Genomic DNA, 18,786 nt, shown 5'->3' with positions numbered 1-18,786 from the left:
AGATTTTCTTGGAATCAGATTTCCAGTATCTGTTGGCGTATGTATCATGAGTTTTGCCATGATCCCCTAAAATGATAAATAAATTGTAATGACAGTACTCATCATGATTTTGTTGGATTTAGAGTTGAGTAAGAAGTTAATATGCCACTTTTAATAATTATATTTTAATCTACGTGTCAGAATAAAGATGCAGTAAACTTTCATAATTTCATAAAATAAAAAAATTATATTTATTCCCTTTTCATAGTAAATAAACAATAAAACCATTAAAGCTCATTTTAAGGAGAAGAAAAAGCATGCTTACTTTTGTATAACTTATAAATGTGGATTTATGTATTTTTGATACAGCCTCTCTTATATTTTGGATCAATTCTTGCTAATTGTTCTAAACAGCTATAGAACATCCTTACTTAGTTGCTTCCTTTTCCATTGTCCAGGCAAATAGAGGAGAATTCTGTCATAATTGTAGCTTTGGGTGCATCTACCCACTTCCTAGTTTGAGAACTCCTGGATATATTCTGTACTTTTCTGTTATTTCTTTTCCTTTTCCATTATATTTCTCCAATGCAATCAGGATAATAAATAGGAACTTTTCACAGTTCAAGTAAAGTTGATATTATGCTAATTCTAATCCATTCTGGGAGAAGGCTAAGTAATAATTTGACTATAGTAAAATCTTGCATATTTATTACTGAATTTGGGCACTTCGGTGTAAGACTTGAAACTTGCACTATTTTAACTTCTTAAAAATAGAAGTCTTGTTTTTAATTTCTTTTGCCTGGTTGCTGAGCAATAAATTAGATGTCACTTTGGAATCTAGTCCAATTACAAATCGCCTGTGCTGGCTGGGTGATTCTTGAAATAGTTATTGCATTTATATCTACTTAATATGCAAGTTATATGGTAGCTTCTTTAAGTGCTGTATTGAGCATAACAAATAGGATATAGACTAGGATCATTACCATACTGGAAAGATGCTTTTGGTAAACAAATATTTCCATTACTAGTTAGAATATACTTCTGTCATTTTAAAGCTGGTTTAAAGGTAGGGTTGTGCAATAACTCAAATAGTTTCTTTATGTACTGAGTTCTCCAGCAATCAAACGAGTCCTGGCTCTACTTCTAAACTAACTTTGCACTGTACATTCCTCACTTGGATTTGCTGAAAGAGTGATGTGCCCCTGTGGAGCTGATTATATTTCCTGGACTGCATATTTTAAGTGGATTTTGGCAAATTTAAAACTTTCAGCCCAAGTCTCTACAATGTTTACTCAGAATCAAGTCCTCCTGAGGTCAGTGGGACTTCTTCCCAAGTAAATGTACATCAGAGTGCAACATTTTTAGCGCATACACATTTATTTTGGGAGGACATATTTTTAATAACAAGACATTTGGAAATGTGGTTAATGGACAAAAGCATTCTAAGTTTTTTGACTGAGTTTATAGTTCCAGTCTAATAATGTTTACTCCTTTTGCAGCAGTTTGGTGAAGATCTTGATAATATAGTTAATATAGTTCTATGCACATTTTTGAAGCCAGATGTTAAAATGATAATTATTTTCTAACAAGTAATGGAAATGGATTTTGAGGGATGTTGCTTACTGTTTTAATGAGTTCCTGTTTTAAACATAAGTGGCAATGAAATAATATTTTCAATAGGTATGCTTTAGTCCTTGACTCTTTAATTTCTTAGGAAAGCGAATTGTGGCAAAGAAGTACCTGTGGGTATATTATTTGTTTGCTTTAATAAACAATTTATTAAATCATATGAGGAAAGTTAATGTGATTATAAAATGGGTGTGCAACCTAAGACCAAGAGCTGCATCACAATCACTAAACTTTACATTTAACTATAGAAACCTTACGAAAGTTATTGCCAAACTGTAATTTTACTGAGACACGGGGGCAAATTCTTAAATACAGTGAAATGATCATATTCACTGTATTCAAATTAAATTAAATCAAGTATTTGTCTTGAGTCCATAAAATTTGGTGCCTCTAGTATCAAGTGTGGCTCTTGGGTTAGAAAAGGCTCCTTACATTTTTATAAAATGGAAAAACGTACCATGGGCATCTTGAAGCTCTTCCCTGTGGTTAACTGCTAGAAGGCTGAATGTCTGTGGAGATTCTCAGTCATCTAGGTCATAGTTGTCTCAAAGCAGGGGTGAAATCCAGCAGGTTCTGACAGGTGCTGGAGAACCGGTAGTGGAAATTTTGAGCAGTTCGGAGAACCAATAGCGGAAATTTTGAGCAGTTCGGAGAACCGGCAAATACCACCTCTGGCTGGCCCCAGAGTGGGGAAGGAATGGGGATTTTGCAGTATCCTTCCCCTGCCATGCCCACCAAGTCACACCCACCAAGCCACGCCCACAGAACCAGTAGTAAAAAAAATTGGATTTCACTACTGTCTCAAAGGTGATTTTTCAAAAGGTAGCTGGACTATTTTTTTCCTTGAGGAAGAAGAAGAAGAAGACATTTTGCTTCTCATCCAAGAAAGAAGAATCCAAGAAAGCTTCTTGGATGAGAAGCAAATCGTCTTCTTCCTCAAGGGAAAAAAAAGTCCAGTTGCCTTTTGAAAAAGTACATTTGAGCCTGCTAGAAGGTAGCAATGCTATTTTCAATTCTTCATTTTTGCCCACACAAAAGGCCAGATTCAGTACCCTAAAGCTTTAGACTTATTAAACAAGTCTTATTATTCAGATAATGACATTGCTCATCACAACAGCAACTGTGAAATTCAAAAAGCAGTGATGACAAAATAATTTTGTGGGATAGCAAAACAATATTCTCTACATATTGCCACTATTATATATTGACATAATTATAATTCATATATTGGCTGCTGACAAATGATCTTTCAAAAGAAAGAAGATCCTGGCAAATAGACTTTTTCTTGTTTCTTGAATTGTTTTTTCATTTTTTGTTTTTGTCTCTTGATTGCAGCCAGTCAGTAATCCAGTTTATAGATGCTTTGTTAAATATAAGTGTATGTGTAGACATTTGTAGAAGGAATTCTCCTTTGATACTTTTGGTCTTCAAGTATATGCACTGGACTGTATAGATTTAACTTTGCTCAAATATATTGAATTTGGAACTGATCTTAGAATGGTTCTACTTTGTTGATGATAGCTTGGTAAAGCTATGAGGTAAATGTGGTGGACCACACTAGTGCTACAATTCTGGAGCATACGTTATTTTCTCCCCACCCCCTTTTTTTTTAAAAAAAAACAACCCATTCTAATTGTATGAAGTTCTTGGATTAGTTTAGTGCCCATTTGTGGTCCAAGTGATCATATGTATAATATATTCAGCTCATTCATCTCGTGTTATAATTATGGGAAATGGGAAATATAGCTAAAGTAAGAATAGAGTAATGAACATCTTGCTTTCCTTTATGAAGATTGGAAGATGGAACTCCTTAAGAGACCTTTTTGGATATGGTTTTGCCTTTATGTACCCTGCTATAATTTTTTAAAAAATGTGTCATTCATTGCTACTTTTAAATTGTTATAGTGTTTCTTTGGAACACTATAGGAGTTATGCTGGCATATGGAGTCTACCAGGAGTTAAAATGGATGGGGCCCCTTATTTATTTAAGATAGTCCTCAATTTACAACAGTCCATTTAGTTACCTTCCTATGTTACAACGGCACTAAAAAAAGTGATTTATGACCATTTTTCACACTTTCAACCTTTCTATCAGCCCCATAATCATATGATCAAAATTCAGATGCTTGGCAACTGGTTCATAGCTATGACCATTGCTGTGTCTTAAGGTCACATTTTGCAACCTTTTCCCAAGCAAAGTCAATGAGGAAGAGATTCATTTAACAACTGTGGCAAGAAAGGTCATAAAATGGGGGGAAACTCTCTTAACAAATGTCTCACTAACAACAAAAAATTTGGGCTCAATTGTGGCTGTAAATTGAGGACTACCTGTATTTATTTATTAAACTTACATGCTGTCTATCCTGCTAGCAGTGATCTATGAATTAAGGTTATGATGAATGTAATATGGCAAATTGTAGCTTATGCTATGCAGGGAACTCTCCTGAGTTGCACTGCTTGAAAATATTTAATATGTCATGAAATACTAATATTTATCAGAAATTAATATTTAATAAAAATGAAACATAAGAATTATATTAGTTTTCCCCTTCTCACCACCCTTGCTTTAATAAAATATGAAATGCTGTACATTCTGTAAGCCGCCTTGAGTTGCCATGTGCGAATAGGCTGCAATATAAATTCCCTAAATAAATAAAATAAATAAACCATAGAAATATGGCTGAAGCCTTAACATACATATACACATAACCAGATGAAGTTTGAAGATAATTTATATTATGAGAGATATAAACAGAAACCAGTGCCTTGAGCTAAACAAATACTGCAGCCTTTGTCTTATTAGTGTTGTAAGTGTTAATGATCAATTTCTGTATCCATCCCTACATCTGTAATATTCCATGTTGATAGGTTGACAATTCTCATAATTCCTAACTTTGGAACCTAGTGTGTTATGTCTGATAGGAGTTAGAATCCAACATTGGTATAATGTTCAACAGGTTCCCAGGTTTTCATTTTTTTAAAAAAAGATCTGTTTTATTCTAATTAGAGTACCATAATTAGAGAAATACAGAAATAGGATATTATTGTTTTTGTTTTATATACTGTAATGCCATTTTTCTACTCTGATAAACGTTCATGGTGGATTTAAGAAAATGTATATATAGTTACAAACATAGATTGAAATTAATCAGGAAATAGATATTAAAATATTAATCATTAGAAGTCTAGTGAAAGGGATATATTGTTAAATATTTCCTGAATGCTGAGTATGACAGCCAAAAGCCATTTCTCAGGCACTTCTATAGCCTGGGAAAAAACCAGAGAAGACCTCTCTTGTGCTTTCGAAAGATGAGCCTCTGACACTGGAGCATTTTTAAAAAGACCTTTTCTACAGATCTTAGTAGCTGGACAAGAGAGGCTTTTATTGGAGGCAGAGTGGGCAGGCACAGGTGGCTAAGCATGGTCATTTGTTGTAAGTTATCCCATATAGGTAATGATGTGATATTCAGATTTGTAGGAATTTATGCTTTCCACCTGCACTACAGATAGATCACGTGAGGAAGACTTCCGATTTGCTAATGTCCATTTTTATAGCACTGTTGTAGGTATACTGATAACATAATTCCCATGCATTTTACAGTATGTTACGTATAGAACAACAAAATTAAAGAAAGAGCAGAGACCTTGATTGTTCAGTGTTTGTACAAATGGGATTGAGTTTGCATTTGGAAAAAGACTTTTTAAAGTTCTATAATAGTGTCAATTGAACACAATTTAGGATTGGTCTGGTTTATAGGATTATTATTTTTCTATAGGAACAATTTACCTACTGATTCTGGATTCTCCATATCTAGATATTTTTAAGATGAGGCTGGATAGCAACCTTTCAAAGAAGATTTCTTTTTTTCCTGCACAATGCAAAGAGTTGGACTAGATCCATGATGGCAAATTTATGGCACGTGTGCCGGAAGTGGCACGCAAAGCAATCTCTCTGGGCATGCCAGCCGTCGCCTGTTTCTATTCTGGGTTCTGGTATACACATGCGGGCCGGCCAGCAGGTTTTTGCGCGTGCGGGAGCACCAGAAACGAGAAGACCAGCTCCCTGGCGCACATGTGTGCACTGGGAAGCTGAGCTGCCGGTTTCAGGTGTGCACATGCGCGCTGGCCAGCTGATTTTTGCATATGCATGAGTGCCAGAAACCGGAATACCAGTCAGACCAGTCAGAGTTCTCTCTGACCAGAGAACTCAGCTTCCTGGCACGTGCATGCACGCCGGGGAACTGCTCTTCCCCTTTCCAGCGCTCCCGCATGTGTGTGCCAGGGAGATGCTCTTCTAGTGTCTGATGCTGCCCTGTGCATGCACGCACTCCCATTTCGGCACGCAGTGCCAAAAAAGTTCGCCAACACTGGACTAGATGATCCTTGTGGTCCTTTCACACTCCACAGTTCTATGGTTTTATAATAGATGTTTTCTAATGTTTTTAAAGGAGAAATTGCTAAGTTCCAGTGGCAGCTAATGACCTCCCTGTAGCTGCAAAACACCAGCTGAATTTACTAGTATTAATAGTCATTATCCTCATAAGTTTGAATTTTTCTAACTGTCAAGGCTCAGGCGATCATCTCTTTCCTGTCTGATAGTTTCCCAGACAGAATCTCTTCCCTTCAATTCCCCCAAGGTAATCCACACATTCCATTACAGACTATCTCTATCTGTCTGTCTGTCTATTTTTCTAATTTTGAAGCCGCTCATCTCCCTCACAGAGGGACTCTGGGCAGTGTACAAATAAAATATTAAAAATAAAAAAACAATATATAAAATTTAAAAAGGTGCAAAATTCAATTTTAAAAATTAATTAAAAAGTGGGGAGAAAGTTCAGGGTGCTAACCAATCCAATGGCTATGTGTCCCTCTGTGCACCCCAAGCAAGGCTGCAGTGTCATATTTTCATGCCTTTCTGGAAAGCCAGAAGAGTAGGGGCAAGCTTCACCTCTGGGGAGGGGGTAGTGTTCCACAGGATGGGGGGCAATAGCAGAGAAGGTTCTCTTCCTGAACCCTGCCAGTCAGAATTCTTTGGCTGATGGGGCACCTTCCCTGCCTGGCTGTGTGGGTTGGGCTGATGTAATAGGACAAAGACAGTTCTGTAGGTAATCTGGCCCCATACTATGTAGGGCTTTAGACTTAATAAACAACACCTTGAATTGGACCAGGAAGCAGACTGGCACCCAATGCACTCATGCAACAGAAGTGTTATATGTGTCATTCTTTAGATGTCACAAATTGCCCATAGAGCCACATTCTGTAAGCTGAAGCTTCCAGATACTTTTCAAGGATAGTCCCATGTAGAGTTTATTGCAATAGTCCAAGTAGGAGCTGTCCAGGGAATGAGTGACCCTATCCAGAAAAGGGGGTATGGTGCACAAATTAAAGTTGAGTAACTCTATGGAAGCCACATTCTCTTTGACTAGGAGCTGTGAGTCCAGGAGGACCCCAGACTGGGTGTGTCCAAAATAATGTAACCCTATCCAAGATCAAATAAACATCCAGAGGCAGAGGGGCCTACCCACAACCACACCTTCTTACCAGGATTCAGTTGAAGTTTGTTGTTCTTCATCCAGCCTCTAGGCACCATGAAAGAATGTCTATAGCATCATTCACTTCACCTGTGATAGAGATATATAACTGGGTATCATCAGCATACTGATGATACTTCATCCTATAAGGATGGATGATCTCACCCAGCAGTTTCATGTAAATGTTAAAAAGGAAAGCACTGAATCCTGCAGCATCCTACTAAGCAGGGGCTGAGAGATGGACCTCTTGCTTCCTGTCAATATTGATAGTGGCCTCAGAGGAAAAAGGTAACCAACACAGAATGGTGTCATCCATTCCTAAGTTTCCCCAAAAGGAGACCAATGGTCAATATCATTCTTGACCTTGTTTCAAAATTCAAAACTAAGCACTCTTATATTGAACTGCGACATATTTTTCATTCGTGTTCTAAAAGAAACTCATGGTAATCCAAGGCAAGTGAACCAGTAGACCCTATAGGCTATACTAATTAATCAAACTGTCTAAATTTTGAATCAGTTACAAGCTTTTGAATAATGATTCTATAATACATATAGGAATCACAGTCATTTCTGAATAAAAAAAGATATTGAAGTTTGCTTATATATGTAAATAAAGTTTACAAATGCTATTATTTCTCTTTAACTTAGTTACTGTTTTGTTCTTATCTGAACTTCTATTAATATCTATAATGTTTCCACCCTGCTTGATTTACTCTGAATTTGTTTATCATATTTAAAAACATGAATGATTTTAAATATAGAACAAATTTTACTTAGGAGATTACTGAAGCAAAGCTGCTAAGCTTTTATCTTTGAGCATTATGAAAAGAGGGGAAAAGACTTATTGTTCAAACAACAGAAAAACAAGTTGATAGCTAATTGGTTCCATTGTCAACAATTTATGGATTAGTCATCTCATGACTGCTGTGATCCCATTTTAACTTCCTCTCATTTTATAGATTATTGATCACATTCAGTTGTTTGCGAGGTTTCCTAACATCACATGCTTATTATCTCTTAATATGTTTGTGTAAATCTGAGCATAATATTAACATTTTTGGGTGCAAAGAGACATCAAAAACTTTGGTTTATATGTTTGAGAATTTAACTGGTTAAGACCAGGCTTAGCAGGGAGTGAAAAATGTGCTAAAATAGTAGTAATAATATATATTTATAATGCAAGGACAATAATACAGTTGAGCCTTTGTATTTTTTGTCTTACTCAGTAAATTGTTTTGCAGCTTTGTCAATATGTGTAGGTATAAAGTGTTGATATCCAGAATGTATGATTGTAGGTCTTTCATTTTTAAAGTCCTTAACTTTTTCATGATCCAATAATATCATTGCAACATTTGGATATTTTGGATTCCAATAAAATAATGAAACAAGCATAGGCTGTTTCTCTTCATTAAGAGGTTTCTCCTAGACCTTTCATCTTTCTTAATCTCATTACTATTTTTTCATTCCTTAGACTGTTCCTTCAATCTTTCTAAAGTTGTAAGCATTGGAAATGGCATCCTATTTTAGTCTGTATAATGTTGCAAGATGCTACATACCCGCTGAGTTCAGTGCATATAGAAATAAAATAATTTGCATATGCTGAATTGGATCAAGAATTACTCATTCATATAATAGTTTCAATAAAATTGACAGTAAATTGGTAGGGTGTAATTAATTCATGGGTCCTCGCTTAGTATTATTACATCTATATCCAAATCCATGGCTTTCTCTGCTGAACTCTTGACTTTCATTAAGAGGGATAACCTGTTTCACCAGTACCTGTACCTCTTTTTTTGTACTGAAGTTGGAAACAACTATTACACTTTTTTCCTCTATCAGATGAGATCTGTAATGTTCAGATATGTTCAAGATTGTTTTCTCTGGTTTGAAAAGATAAATATCAAAATCCTGAAATAACGATTTCAACCTTTGTTTATAACAACTCAGGTAGAGAATGCAAACATAACCTAGGCATTTTAATGGAGGCAGTGACTTTTTGATCTTGCTCAAGGAGGATGTCTGTCATTCCTGGAAGTCTTAAGGGACTGCAAAACTACCCTTACTAATGGGAGAGCCTCAAACTGTTCCTCTTGAGAGCTACAGGTATCAGTGTTGTTTTATAGGTAATACGCAGCAGTATTTGTCAGATGTACATTCTTGGCTTGATTGTGGTGCTTATAGCAGTTGAAAAATAAAAGGGGAAAAATGGCAAAAAAATGAAACCTTCCAGTAATTTTAGTATCACATTTTCCTATTTAGGGGTATATTTTTTATGTATGAAAAAAATGGAAGAATAATTCCAACTTTACTGATCTTCACTTTTGCTGAAATGCAAGATTGTATTGTGTCTCCATCTACTTCTCTCTCATTTTCTCTCAAAATTAAAAGGATTTAATCAGTATTAAACCATAAGCAGCTTTTTAACTGATACCATCCTGCTGCATCATTTTCAAAAATCAGGCCCAGCTTTATCATTTACTAGCTGGATACCCGTGCTCCACTATGAAACTTTGTGATCAGGCTTGATAAATCGATACTTACAGCATGAAAATTAATGAGTAGTTATAATCGGCCTCTCCTCTCCCCTTCTCTCCCTCAGGCTTGTCCCACAGAAACGTCTCCTATCCTATCCCCTTCTCTTCCTCAGCCATGCCCCAGAGAAGCCTCCCCTATCCTATCCCCTTCTCTCCCTCAGCCTTGCCCCACAGAAGCCTCCCCTATCCTATCCCCTTCTCTCCCTCAGCCATGCCCCAGAGAAGCCTCCCCTATCCTATCCCCTTCTCTCCCTCAGCCTTGCCCCACAGAAGCCTCCCCTATCCTATCCCTTTCTCTCCCTCAGCCTTGCCCCACAGAAGCCTCCCCTATCCTATCCCCTTCTCTCCCTCAGCCATGCCCCACAGAAGCCTCCCCTATCCTATCCCCTTCTCTCCCTCAGCCTTGCCCCACAGAAGCCTCCCCTATCCTATCCCCTTCTCTCCCTCAGCCATGCCCCAGAGAAGCCTCCCCTATCCTATCCCCTTCTCTCCCTCAGCCTTGCCCCACAGAAGCCTCCCCTATCCTATCCCTTTCTCTCCCTCAGCCTTGCCCCACAGAAGCCTCCCCTATCCTATCCCCTTCTCTCCCTCAGCCATGCCCCACAGAAGCCTCCCCTATCCTATCCCCTTCTCTCCCTCAGCCTTGCCCCACAGAAGCCTCCCCTATCCTATCCCCTTCTCTCCCTCAGCCGTGCCCCAGAGAAGCCTCCCCTATCCTATCCCCTTCTCTCCCTCAGCCTTGCCCCACAGAAGCCTCCCCTATCCTATCCCCTTCTCTCCCTCAGCCATGCCCCACAGAAGCCTCCCCTATCCTATCCCCTTCTCTCCCTCAGCCATGCCCCACAGAAGCCTCCCCTATCCTATCCCCTTCTCTCCCTCAGCCATGCCCCATAGAAGCCTCCTCTATCCTATCCCCTTCTCTCCCTCAGCCAAGCCCCACAGAAGCCTCCCCTATCCTATCCCTTTCTCTCCCTCAGCCTTGCCCCACAGAAGCCTCCCCTATCCTATCCCCTTCTCTCCCTCAGCCATGCCCCACAGAAGCCTCCCCTATCCTATCCCCTTCTCTCCCTCAGCCATGCCCCATAGAAGCCTCCTCTATCCTATCCCCTTCTCTCCCTCAGCCAAGCCCCACAGAAGCCTCCCCTATCCTATCCCCTTCTCTTCCTCAGCCACGCCCCATAGAAGCCTCCTCTATCCTATCCCCTTCTCTCCCTCAGCCAAGCCCCAGAGAAGCCTCCCCTATCCTATCCCCTTCTCTCCCTCAGCCATGCCCCATAGAAGCCTCCTCTATCCTATCCCCTTCTCTCCCTCAGCCAAGCCCCACAGAAGCCTCCCCTATCCTATCCCCTTCTCTTCCTCAGCCACGCCCCAGAGAAGCCTCCCCTATCCTATCCCCTTCTCTCCCTCAGCCATGCCCCACAGAAGCCTCCCCTATCCTATCCCCTTCTCTCCCTCAGCCATGCCCCACAGAAGCCTCCCCTATCCTATCCCTTTTCAGGCTGGGAGGGGGAGTAGAAGGTCTAACTGATTAGCATCAGAGCGTGTCAATAACAATATGAGAAATACTAATGATCTGATGGTCATTTTGAAAAATCCTTTCTTAGCGAGCATGTAGAAGCCAAGAGGAATATATGTGCCAAATTTCAAGTTTGTAGGCTTTATGGTTCTGGAGATTTCGTGATCTCAGCATGAGTGGTTTTCGCTTTTATATATAGAGATTTCCAGCTATCTGTGGTGTTAGTACTGCATAAAGCACTTTAAATAGGAATACAGTTTATGGCCTTTATTTCTAAAGAAGTACTTTAGGAAAGCATCTCATTGAAAGCACTTGTCATGTTGGAAGTGACTATGAAGTTAGATTTAAATAGGCAAAAGCAGACTGTTATAGGTATCATTATCTCTCAACATTGCTTGATGCTGACAGTTGGGGTTTCTGTCAGTGTCAAAATAAATGCTCTTCATGAAAGGAGAAGTACCTATGATTCATTTATGCAAACATAATTGCCAAGGCAAAGAAGTGCTATTGCAACTATTTGTGAAAACTAACATTGAAAGCAGAAAGCTACGGTTTTTCTTCCAATGCAGCCTGTTTGAGTGTATAAATTCCATTGCCTTTTTATGTGGCATATCAAAGGCCATATTCCAAAAGTGTATGCAATCAGGAACAATTTTCAGAGGTGTTTTGGGAGATTTATGATTGAAATGAATTCCTTTAGTACTAGCCATGATTAGGCACCTGTTTTACACCTTAAACTCCAAAAAATTGCATTTAAAAGATGTTTAGTCCTGTCCACTTTGGGGTATTCTGGGAGATCAAAAAAAGTATACCATCTATAAAAGTCTCTGTAAAATATAGAGGCTAGTATAGGCTAACAACAGTAGCTCTATGCTGAACTTTTTTCTGATTATTATTTTTTTACAAATATTAGACATTAATACAGATAATTCTTGACTTACAACAATTCATTTAGTAACTGTTCAAATTACAATTGATTTATGATCATTTTTCACACTTATGACCATTGTAACATGGTCATATGATCAAAATTCTTACCTTTCCAAAAGTGGTAACTACTGATCTACTTGCATTTACTCAGTTTTGAACTGCTAGGTTGCAAATTAAAAACACTGGTCTATCAAAATGCAATCCACACTATCCAATTGCTCCATTACCAAAGTAACAACTCAATTTCCAACAAGATGAGCTATGTGAGATCAGATGAGCACAAACTGTAGTAAACCAGAACACCATAAAAAGGAAACATCATCTGTACAACATCTTCCCACAAATGGATACCCACACAATTTTATTAAAAAGTGCCTAGCTAGTCAATCCATGAAAGATAACACTACCATACATCAAAAGCCTCTCAGGCAGAAGATTAGCACAGCACATGCAAGAAACCAACCTACCAGTCAGAAGACATAATGAAAACTCTGTAATCTGACAACACATGGTTAATCTCACATGGTTGGATAGATTCAGCCATGGTTTCAACTGGAAATTGTGAGCATCATAGGCCAAGCTAATTCCAAAAAACACTAGGGTATTCCTGGAAGCTTGGCACTCAGATAAATCTGTTAATAGCCACATAGTGATAGACCATATTTATACACCATTCAGATCAGACAATAAATAAGCTAAGAATGAAACAAAAAACCAGAACACATCCTCAAGGTATCCAACACTAAGAAGGGATTAATGTAAGACTATTAAGTAGAAAATAATACTCCAAACAAGGAACTGCCAAGGAGAAAACCACATCCCCATCAACATGGGTAGGCCAACAAAGCAAGCCCCCCACTCACGACCACTAAAAATCTTACCTAATTAAGTAATGAAACATCTACAAGCAAACAATCAAGCTCAGAGAGGACTCCTCAGTTCAATCCTGACCTGCACTACAGATATTCTTTTCTGCTAGGAGCAGTACGTTTTGTATGGAACCGAAGCCTTAATTTACATGTAGTTCTAATATATTCAGTTGCAAAGAGCATAGAGAGATCTCAACTACACTGGAGTTTTTGACCTCAACATATTCAGGGATTTCCCCTTCTCCCTTTTCTCTCAATGTAGAATATGGCACTATCGTTTTGCATTTTAAATGCCCTCTGCAGTTTGCTATATTGCTGATTTGGCAGCAGGGAGACAGGGGGAGGGATAGATCTCTTTCCTGAATCTCTTCACTGCATAGCTTGCAGATCTGAGTACTACACAGGCAAAAGCTGAGTCAGAGGAGAGATGCAGCTTGCGCTATAGGCAGTCATGGCCCAGTTAAGGATTTTAGACTGCATGATCAACCACAACTGGAATTTGATATGTAACCTCTATTGCGCTTGGAGTGGTCAGGTTTGTTCATTATATTTAGTAGTTTATAAAGCAGGAAAAATAACATTATGCAAAAGGAGGAAACTAAACTCTTTCCCCTCTCTTTTTCTGCACTTCATCTCCAATTCTTTACAGTATGCCATAATCTTTAGTAATTGATTGTGAGCTGAGTATTTAGTGTGCTTTCTGCCTTGACTAATTTGTTTTTAACTATTAAATTGGTTATTGAGAACTCTTTTCTTAAAGATAGGTTGCAGTTTTTGGAAAAGGTAGCTCAGTTCAAGAATAAGATAGAGAGAAGCAAATTTACAATGCATGCAAGGTTTGAAGTTCTAATTGTTATATAATTATATTTTAAGAAAAGTTACTAATTGATTATCAATTCATTTACTTAGTGTCCAGATTACCACAAGTATGTATTATAAGAATTTGTCATTGCATTGGAAAGAAATAAGTAGTATATGACTTATTTATAATTTACACAATTAAATAAGAAACATAAGGTAAATTAAAATAAACAAGCTAAGCTGCTTATACAAGGAAGGTCAGTAGCTGAGATAGTACAGTTTGGATTTCATGTAACAGCAGTTGTTCGTATTCTGAAACTCCGAAGTCTGATGTTACTAAAGTTAACTTCATTTTTGCTTCAGAGCAAATGATATATTTTTAAAAATAATTTTGAATTTTAAAGTGCAGAACTGAACTTTAAGGAAGGAACAGATTGTGAGTTGGTGTACGCATAAGCACTGAAAGGATGGATGTTAAGGGCTTAAGGCTGGTAGTCTCTGCATTAAGAGTGAGAATTATTGTTGCTTGTCCCTCATGAAAAATATGAGAGTAGATGGGAATCAAGCAATCTAAGTTGAATTTGACAAAGCTGATGGGTTGCCCTAAAGTGTGGCTTAACTTACTGGTTAGAACTTTGCCCATGTGCTGCTCTGGATGTGGTACAAGGTTTTGGTTTTATAACCTACTCTACAGCTACAAACAGTAATATAAGCATTTATTTTCTAATGAAGCTTGAGTTAATTAATATTAACAGTTGGTTACGCTTAAGAAGTCACAGTGCAAAGCCATAAAAAGTTATTATGCCTGTTTTACTTAGACACCTCTTATGGGTTTTTTTTTAAATCATTCTGTCCGTTTTCTTGCACACATTGCTGCTTCTCTTGTAGAAAGAGGGCATTCTTTTTCAGATAGTGGCAAAGACCATTGTCCAAGTAGACATTTTATCCCCCTTTGGGCATGGTGATCCTTTGTATTGTGATGTAGATTCCCTTGAAGTGGGGAACAAAAGCTAATCAAGGTGACCTTACAATTTATTCACCCCAATTGTAGCCTATGAAGAGCCTATGAAGAGGTTCCAATAACAAGTAATGGGTAAGCTTTGCCCATTTGTGGGGGAGGGGGCTATATCTGCCTGAGACAACTGATCAAAAGACAGGAGTCCTCTGGTGGACTCAACAAAATGCCTGCCACTGTTGTTACCTCTTTTATCTTTCATAAATGATTGTTTATATATGGATTTCCCTTATATTCATTCTCAAAACTTAGTTCTTATGGTTTAATGAAGATCTTGAATTGACTGCAAGTAAAACTGGAGAGTATAAAGATCAACATCATTAGAGAACCATTGATGACCATTTTAAATTCTATAGTCACAAAATCACAGACTTCGGAGTAGCCATTTTAATGAAAAATGAATGTGAGGGGCAGTTGAAGTATTAGATAGTGGCACTGAATTGATACTATTCATCTTTCAGTCCTTTTATGCCTGTTTTAGAGAGGCAGTTTTAGTTATCTTGCCATTTCAAAGAGTTGTGTTTACTATTGTACTATAGAATGATCTTCCCTGATCTCAGTCTAAAACAGATATGTTAGATTAAATCTTTAGGATTTGGGATCCCTATACAGGGAAAAAGTAAAATGGCAACACACGTCTTGTAATAGAAGACAAATATTGTATCTGAAATGTGAAAATACTTATTTAGAAGACTAAATGATTAATTTACACATTTTGACAACCAGTTTTAATATTTCTGTTCCAGGAATATTAAGCTTCCCTCTTTTATATCAACCTGTACCAAAGTTTCTGTAAGACAACCCATGTCAATCCTCATACATAATGGAACTCAGTTTAGAAGACCTACATGTGCCTGTCCTATCGTATATTAAAAGAAGCCTTTTATCTCTTATTTTTTAATTTTGTTTTATTTTTATATAATTTGTCACATGTAACTGCTAGAGACGACATTTTAATTCCTCTGGATTTAAAAAACTGTAAATATATATTTCATACTTCAATTATAGATCAGTCCCTTTTCTATGCAACCCAAATATTCTTCATGAGAAATAGCTTGGACATTTTTAGTGGTTTCTCAATGTCTAAAGTTAGTTTCTTTTTATCCCTCCACTATGAAAATGGTAACCATGTAAATGCATTAACCTCAGATTAACAATGCTTTTTGGAATTTTTTTGGGGAGTGAGGGAGAGCAATAGTTACTAGATAGTGTTACTTTGTCACCATAATGAGAAAGTATTGCAAACTCATCTATTGCATTGCTCCAACTTTTTAAACATTTTTTAAAAGGATTTCATTCCAAGGATGTTGCTCCACAGGTTGCTAAAATTCATATTCTGTTCATTTTGTTGGGTTCTTAGAATCAGTTGGGATTGTTGCTATGTACAGTTTCCCTGCTGCATAGCAGCCTCCCTGCCTAAGTTGGTTGATCCCATTTTTGGATCTTAAGGGTCTTCAAATGACGCCCTCTTTAAGACTGGGATCAGAGACAGCTCAGGAATTCATAGTCACTATGACAACCATGGGCCTATCCCATGTCATCCAGGACCCAAAACAAGACAGCGGTTGTACAGTTGGCCTAGCTTTCTTAATGGAGCAGTGGCAATGTGATCTAGAAGTGGGAGAGCTTTTGGTGGCAACCCCCCCCCCTTATCATGGTCAGATCATGCACTGATTACTATGAGGTTCTCTGGCACTACTATTCACTACAGGGACCAAAGCTATTAGATCAGTCTGCATTTACACCTGAGGGACCTGGATGGGTTTCAGACAGAATTTGGAAAGTGTCCTACTGATCTGCTGCACTTCCTGGCTGAAGCCTTGGTTGATTGGCTCACATCTGCCTTCTTGTGGATCCCATCATTCTCCATAGTTCAAAGAAGAGATGAAGGAGATGAAATGGCAGAAGAGATGTATAGAATGCTCCTGGCATTTAACAAAGAACAAACTCAGTTGAGCATGGGTTAGAGCTACTGTTAAGATTATCTAGTGGTGATAAGGGCAGTAAAATGACACTTTTTCACCCTTATTGCCTCTGCAGATAGCCTATCCCATAGCCCTGTTTTGAAATATAATGAAATATGTTCTCTTGGGTACAAAAGATTCATAGATACATTAAAATAGACTATTTAATATTTAAATGGATATTAAGTGAGCCTTCAAATAATACTAATTCTTGAATATTTGATTTTTGAATAAGTAGATTCAAATAATAATCAGTTGATTATTAAACTTGTCCTTAAACTTGCAATTAAATTTTACCTATCCTTCTACAAGGCAAACTAAAATCCTTGCTTCTTTGTGTGGGAGGGTGAGATATAGTAGTTTTGTACTGTAGTACAGTACACCTTGCCATAGTTTCCATTGCAGTTCAAGGTGTTTCCTTCCAAATGCCTGGAAATCTTGGAAGTATGCCATGAGGGAAACCTTTTGACCCTGACTATTATTAACTAGAAAAATGAATCAAGACTGCATATACTTCTGTACAGAACCTTTGATAAAATTATCAGAATGCTAGAGTATAACTTTTTAAATCAAATTAATTGGTTCAATATATAATCAAGTTGCATTAAGCTAAAATGTTCCCATGTTACTCTTGGGTATTGGAACTACTTTCTGTACTTCAGGAAAATTGAAAATATATATATAGTGAATTGGAATCCAAATCAGATGACATGCTTACTATTCAAGACATGAGTCTATGTGAAGGAACAGAGTAGCAGAGATACTTAGAAGGCTTGACTATAACCTAACTAATGATAGAAACATATCTATTAAAATAGTGAACATTAATAGTAATAGTAGTACTTAGACTTATATACTGCTTCACAGTGCTTTATAGCCCTCTCTAAGCAGTTTTACAGAGTCAGCATATTGCCCCCAACAATCTGTATCCTCATATCACCGACCTGGGAGGGATGGAAGGCTGAGTCAACCTTGAGCCTGGTTAGAGTTGAACTGTCAAATTGCAAGCATCCAGTAGTCAACAGAAATAGCCTGCAGTACTGTGTTCTAATCACTGCGCCACTACAGCTCTAATGTTACGTTATACAAGTGTCTACACTTAATACAGATTTAATTGTGGAAGATAGTGGGGAATTCTATACAAATTACAAGACCACATCTAAAAAAAATATAGTGGTATTAAGGGCTAAATGCAAATCTGAAATAATGAAGGATTTAATAAGGACAGCAAAAAGAGAAAAAGTAACATGAAAACAAATATTTAGGAACAAAGAACTCATAGGATTTTTTTTTAAATTAAGGTAGGACAATTCAAGTGTAATTATGAAAGCGGCTTAAAAAGGCATGTGAGATTTTTAAAAAGATGAAAAGATTATGTAACATTTCCAACATTATTATAGAATGAGAGAAAGATTTAGTGAAAAGCTAATTCAGGAACCAACATCATTGGAAAATGTTTTTTAAAAATCAGTAAGACCAGTTATAAACTATGAAAGCATTAGTTACATATTAACTATCCTTTGGACTGTTTAAGCTATAGGAAAAGAAGCTGTGAAACTATATGGAGTGTATGTTTTTATGATTTATTGTGAGCTGCTCAGTGTAAAGAGGTGATCTATAAAGTGATAAAAGAGAATAGAATAAAATAAAATACATAGAATTGTTCAAGTTACTGAACCATTACAACAATTTTGCTTAAGGTTTAACAAATAAGAATAAAGGCGTACAAGAGAGGAACATGCAAAATGAACGAGTGGGTTTTGGAAAATACAAAGGAATATGAGATTGGATAGATAGCCTAAGGTGGGTAGAGAGAGAACAAAAGAATTTAAGGAGTTTTTTCTTTGCTTGATTGACTACAGCGAGATCTTGACAATATAAGTCATTCTAGAATGTGAAACATCTTAAAATTAAGAGTTGAGCCAAGACGGTTGAGAAATCTTTACTATGAACAAAAAGCTAATGTAATAATATAGTTTTATGGTATAATGTGGTTTAGGATAAGGTGGAGACAATGA

At 37.4% G+C, this 18,786-nt stretch overlaps 1 protein-coding gene across 15 annotated transcripts in view; it reads left to right on the top strand.

The window, feature by feature from the left end:
• ARHGAP21 (Rho GTPase activating protein 21) overlaps nucleotides 1–18,786 on the top strand; it is an 85,164-nt gene that overhangs the window by 21,343 nt on the left and 45,035 nt on the right. The window contains exon 1 of one of the 15 annotated variants that reach the window (XM_034402362.3): nucleotides 13,395–13,523. The exons of 13 other annotated variants lie outside the window; for them this stretch is intronic. In XM_034402362.3, coding sequence (XP_034258253.2) covers nucleotides 13,440–13,523 — 84 coding nt within the window. In that variant the 5' untranslated portion in view covers nucleotides 13,395–13,439. Of the gene's footprint in view, nucleotides 1–13,394; nucleotides 13,524–18,786 lie in introns of those variants that run through there. One more of the 15 variants, XM_034402366.3, reaches the window with a different exon arrangement.

The sequence above is a fragment of the Pantherophis guttatus genome, chromosome 4, assembly GCF_059756535.1.
Source record: "Pantherophis guttatus breed Tessera chromosome 4, ASM5975653v1, whole genome shotgun sequence".
Lineage (NCBI taxonomy): Eukaryota > Metazoa > Chordata > Lepidosauria > Squamata > Colubridae > Pantherophis > Pantherophis guttatus.
This window is presented reverse-complemented; position numbering and strand designations above follow the sequence as displayed.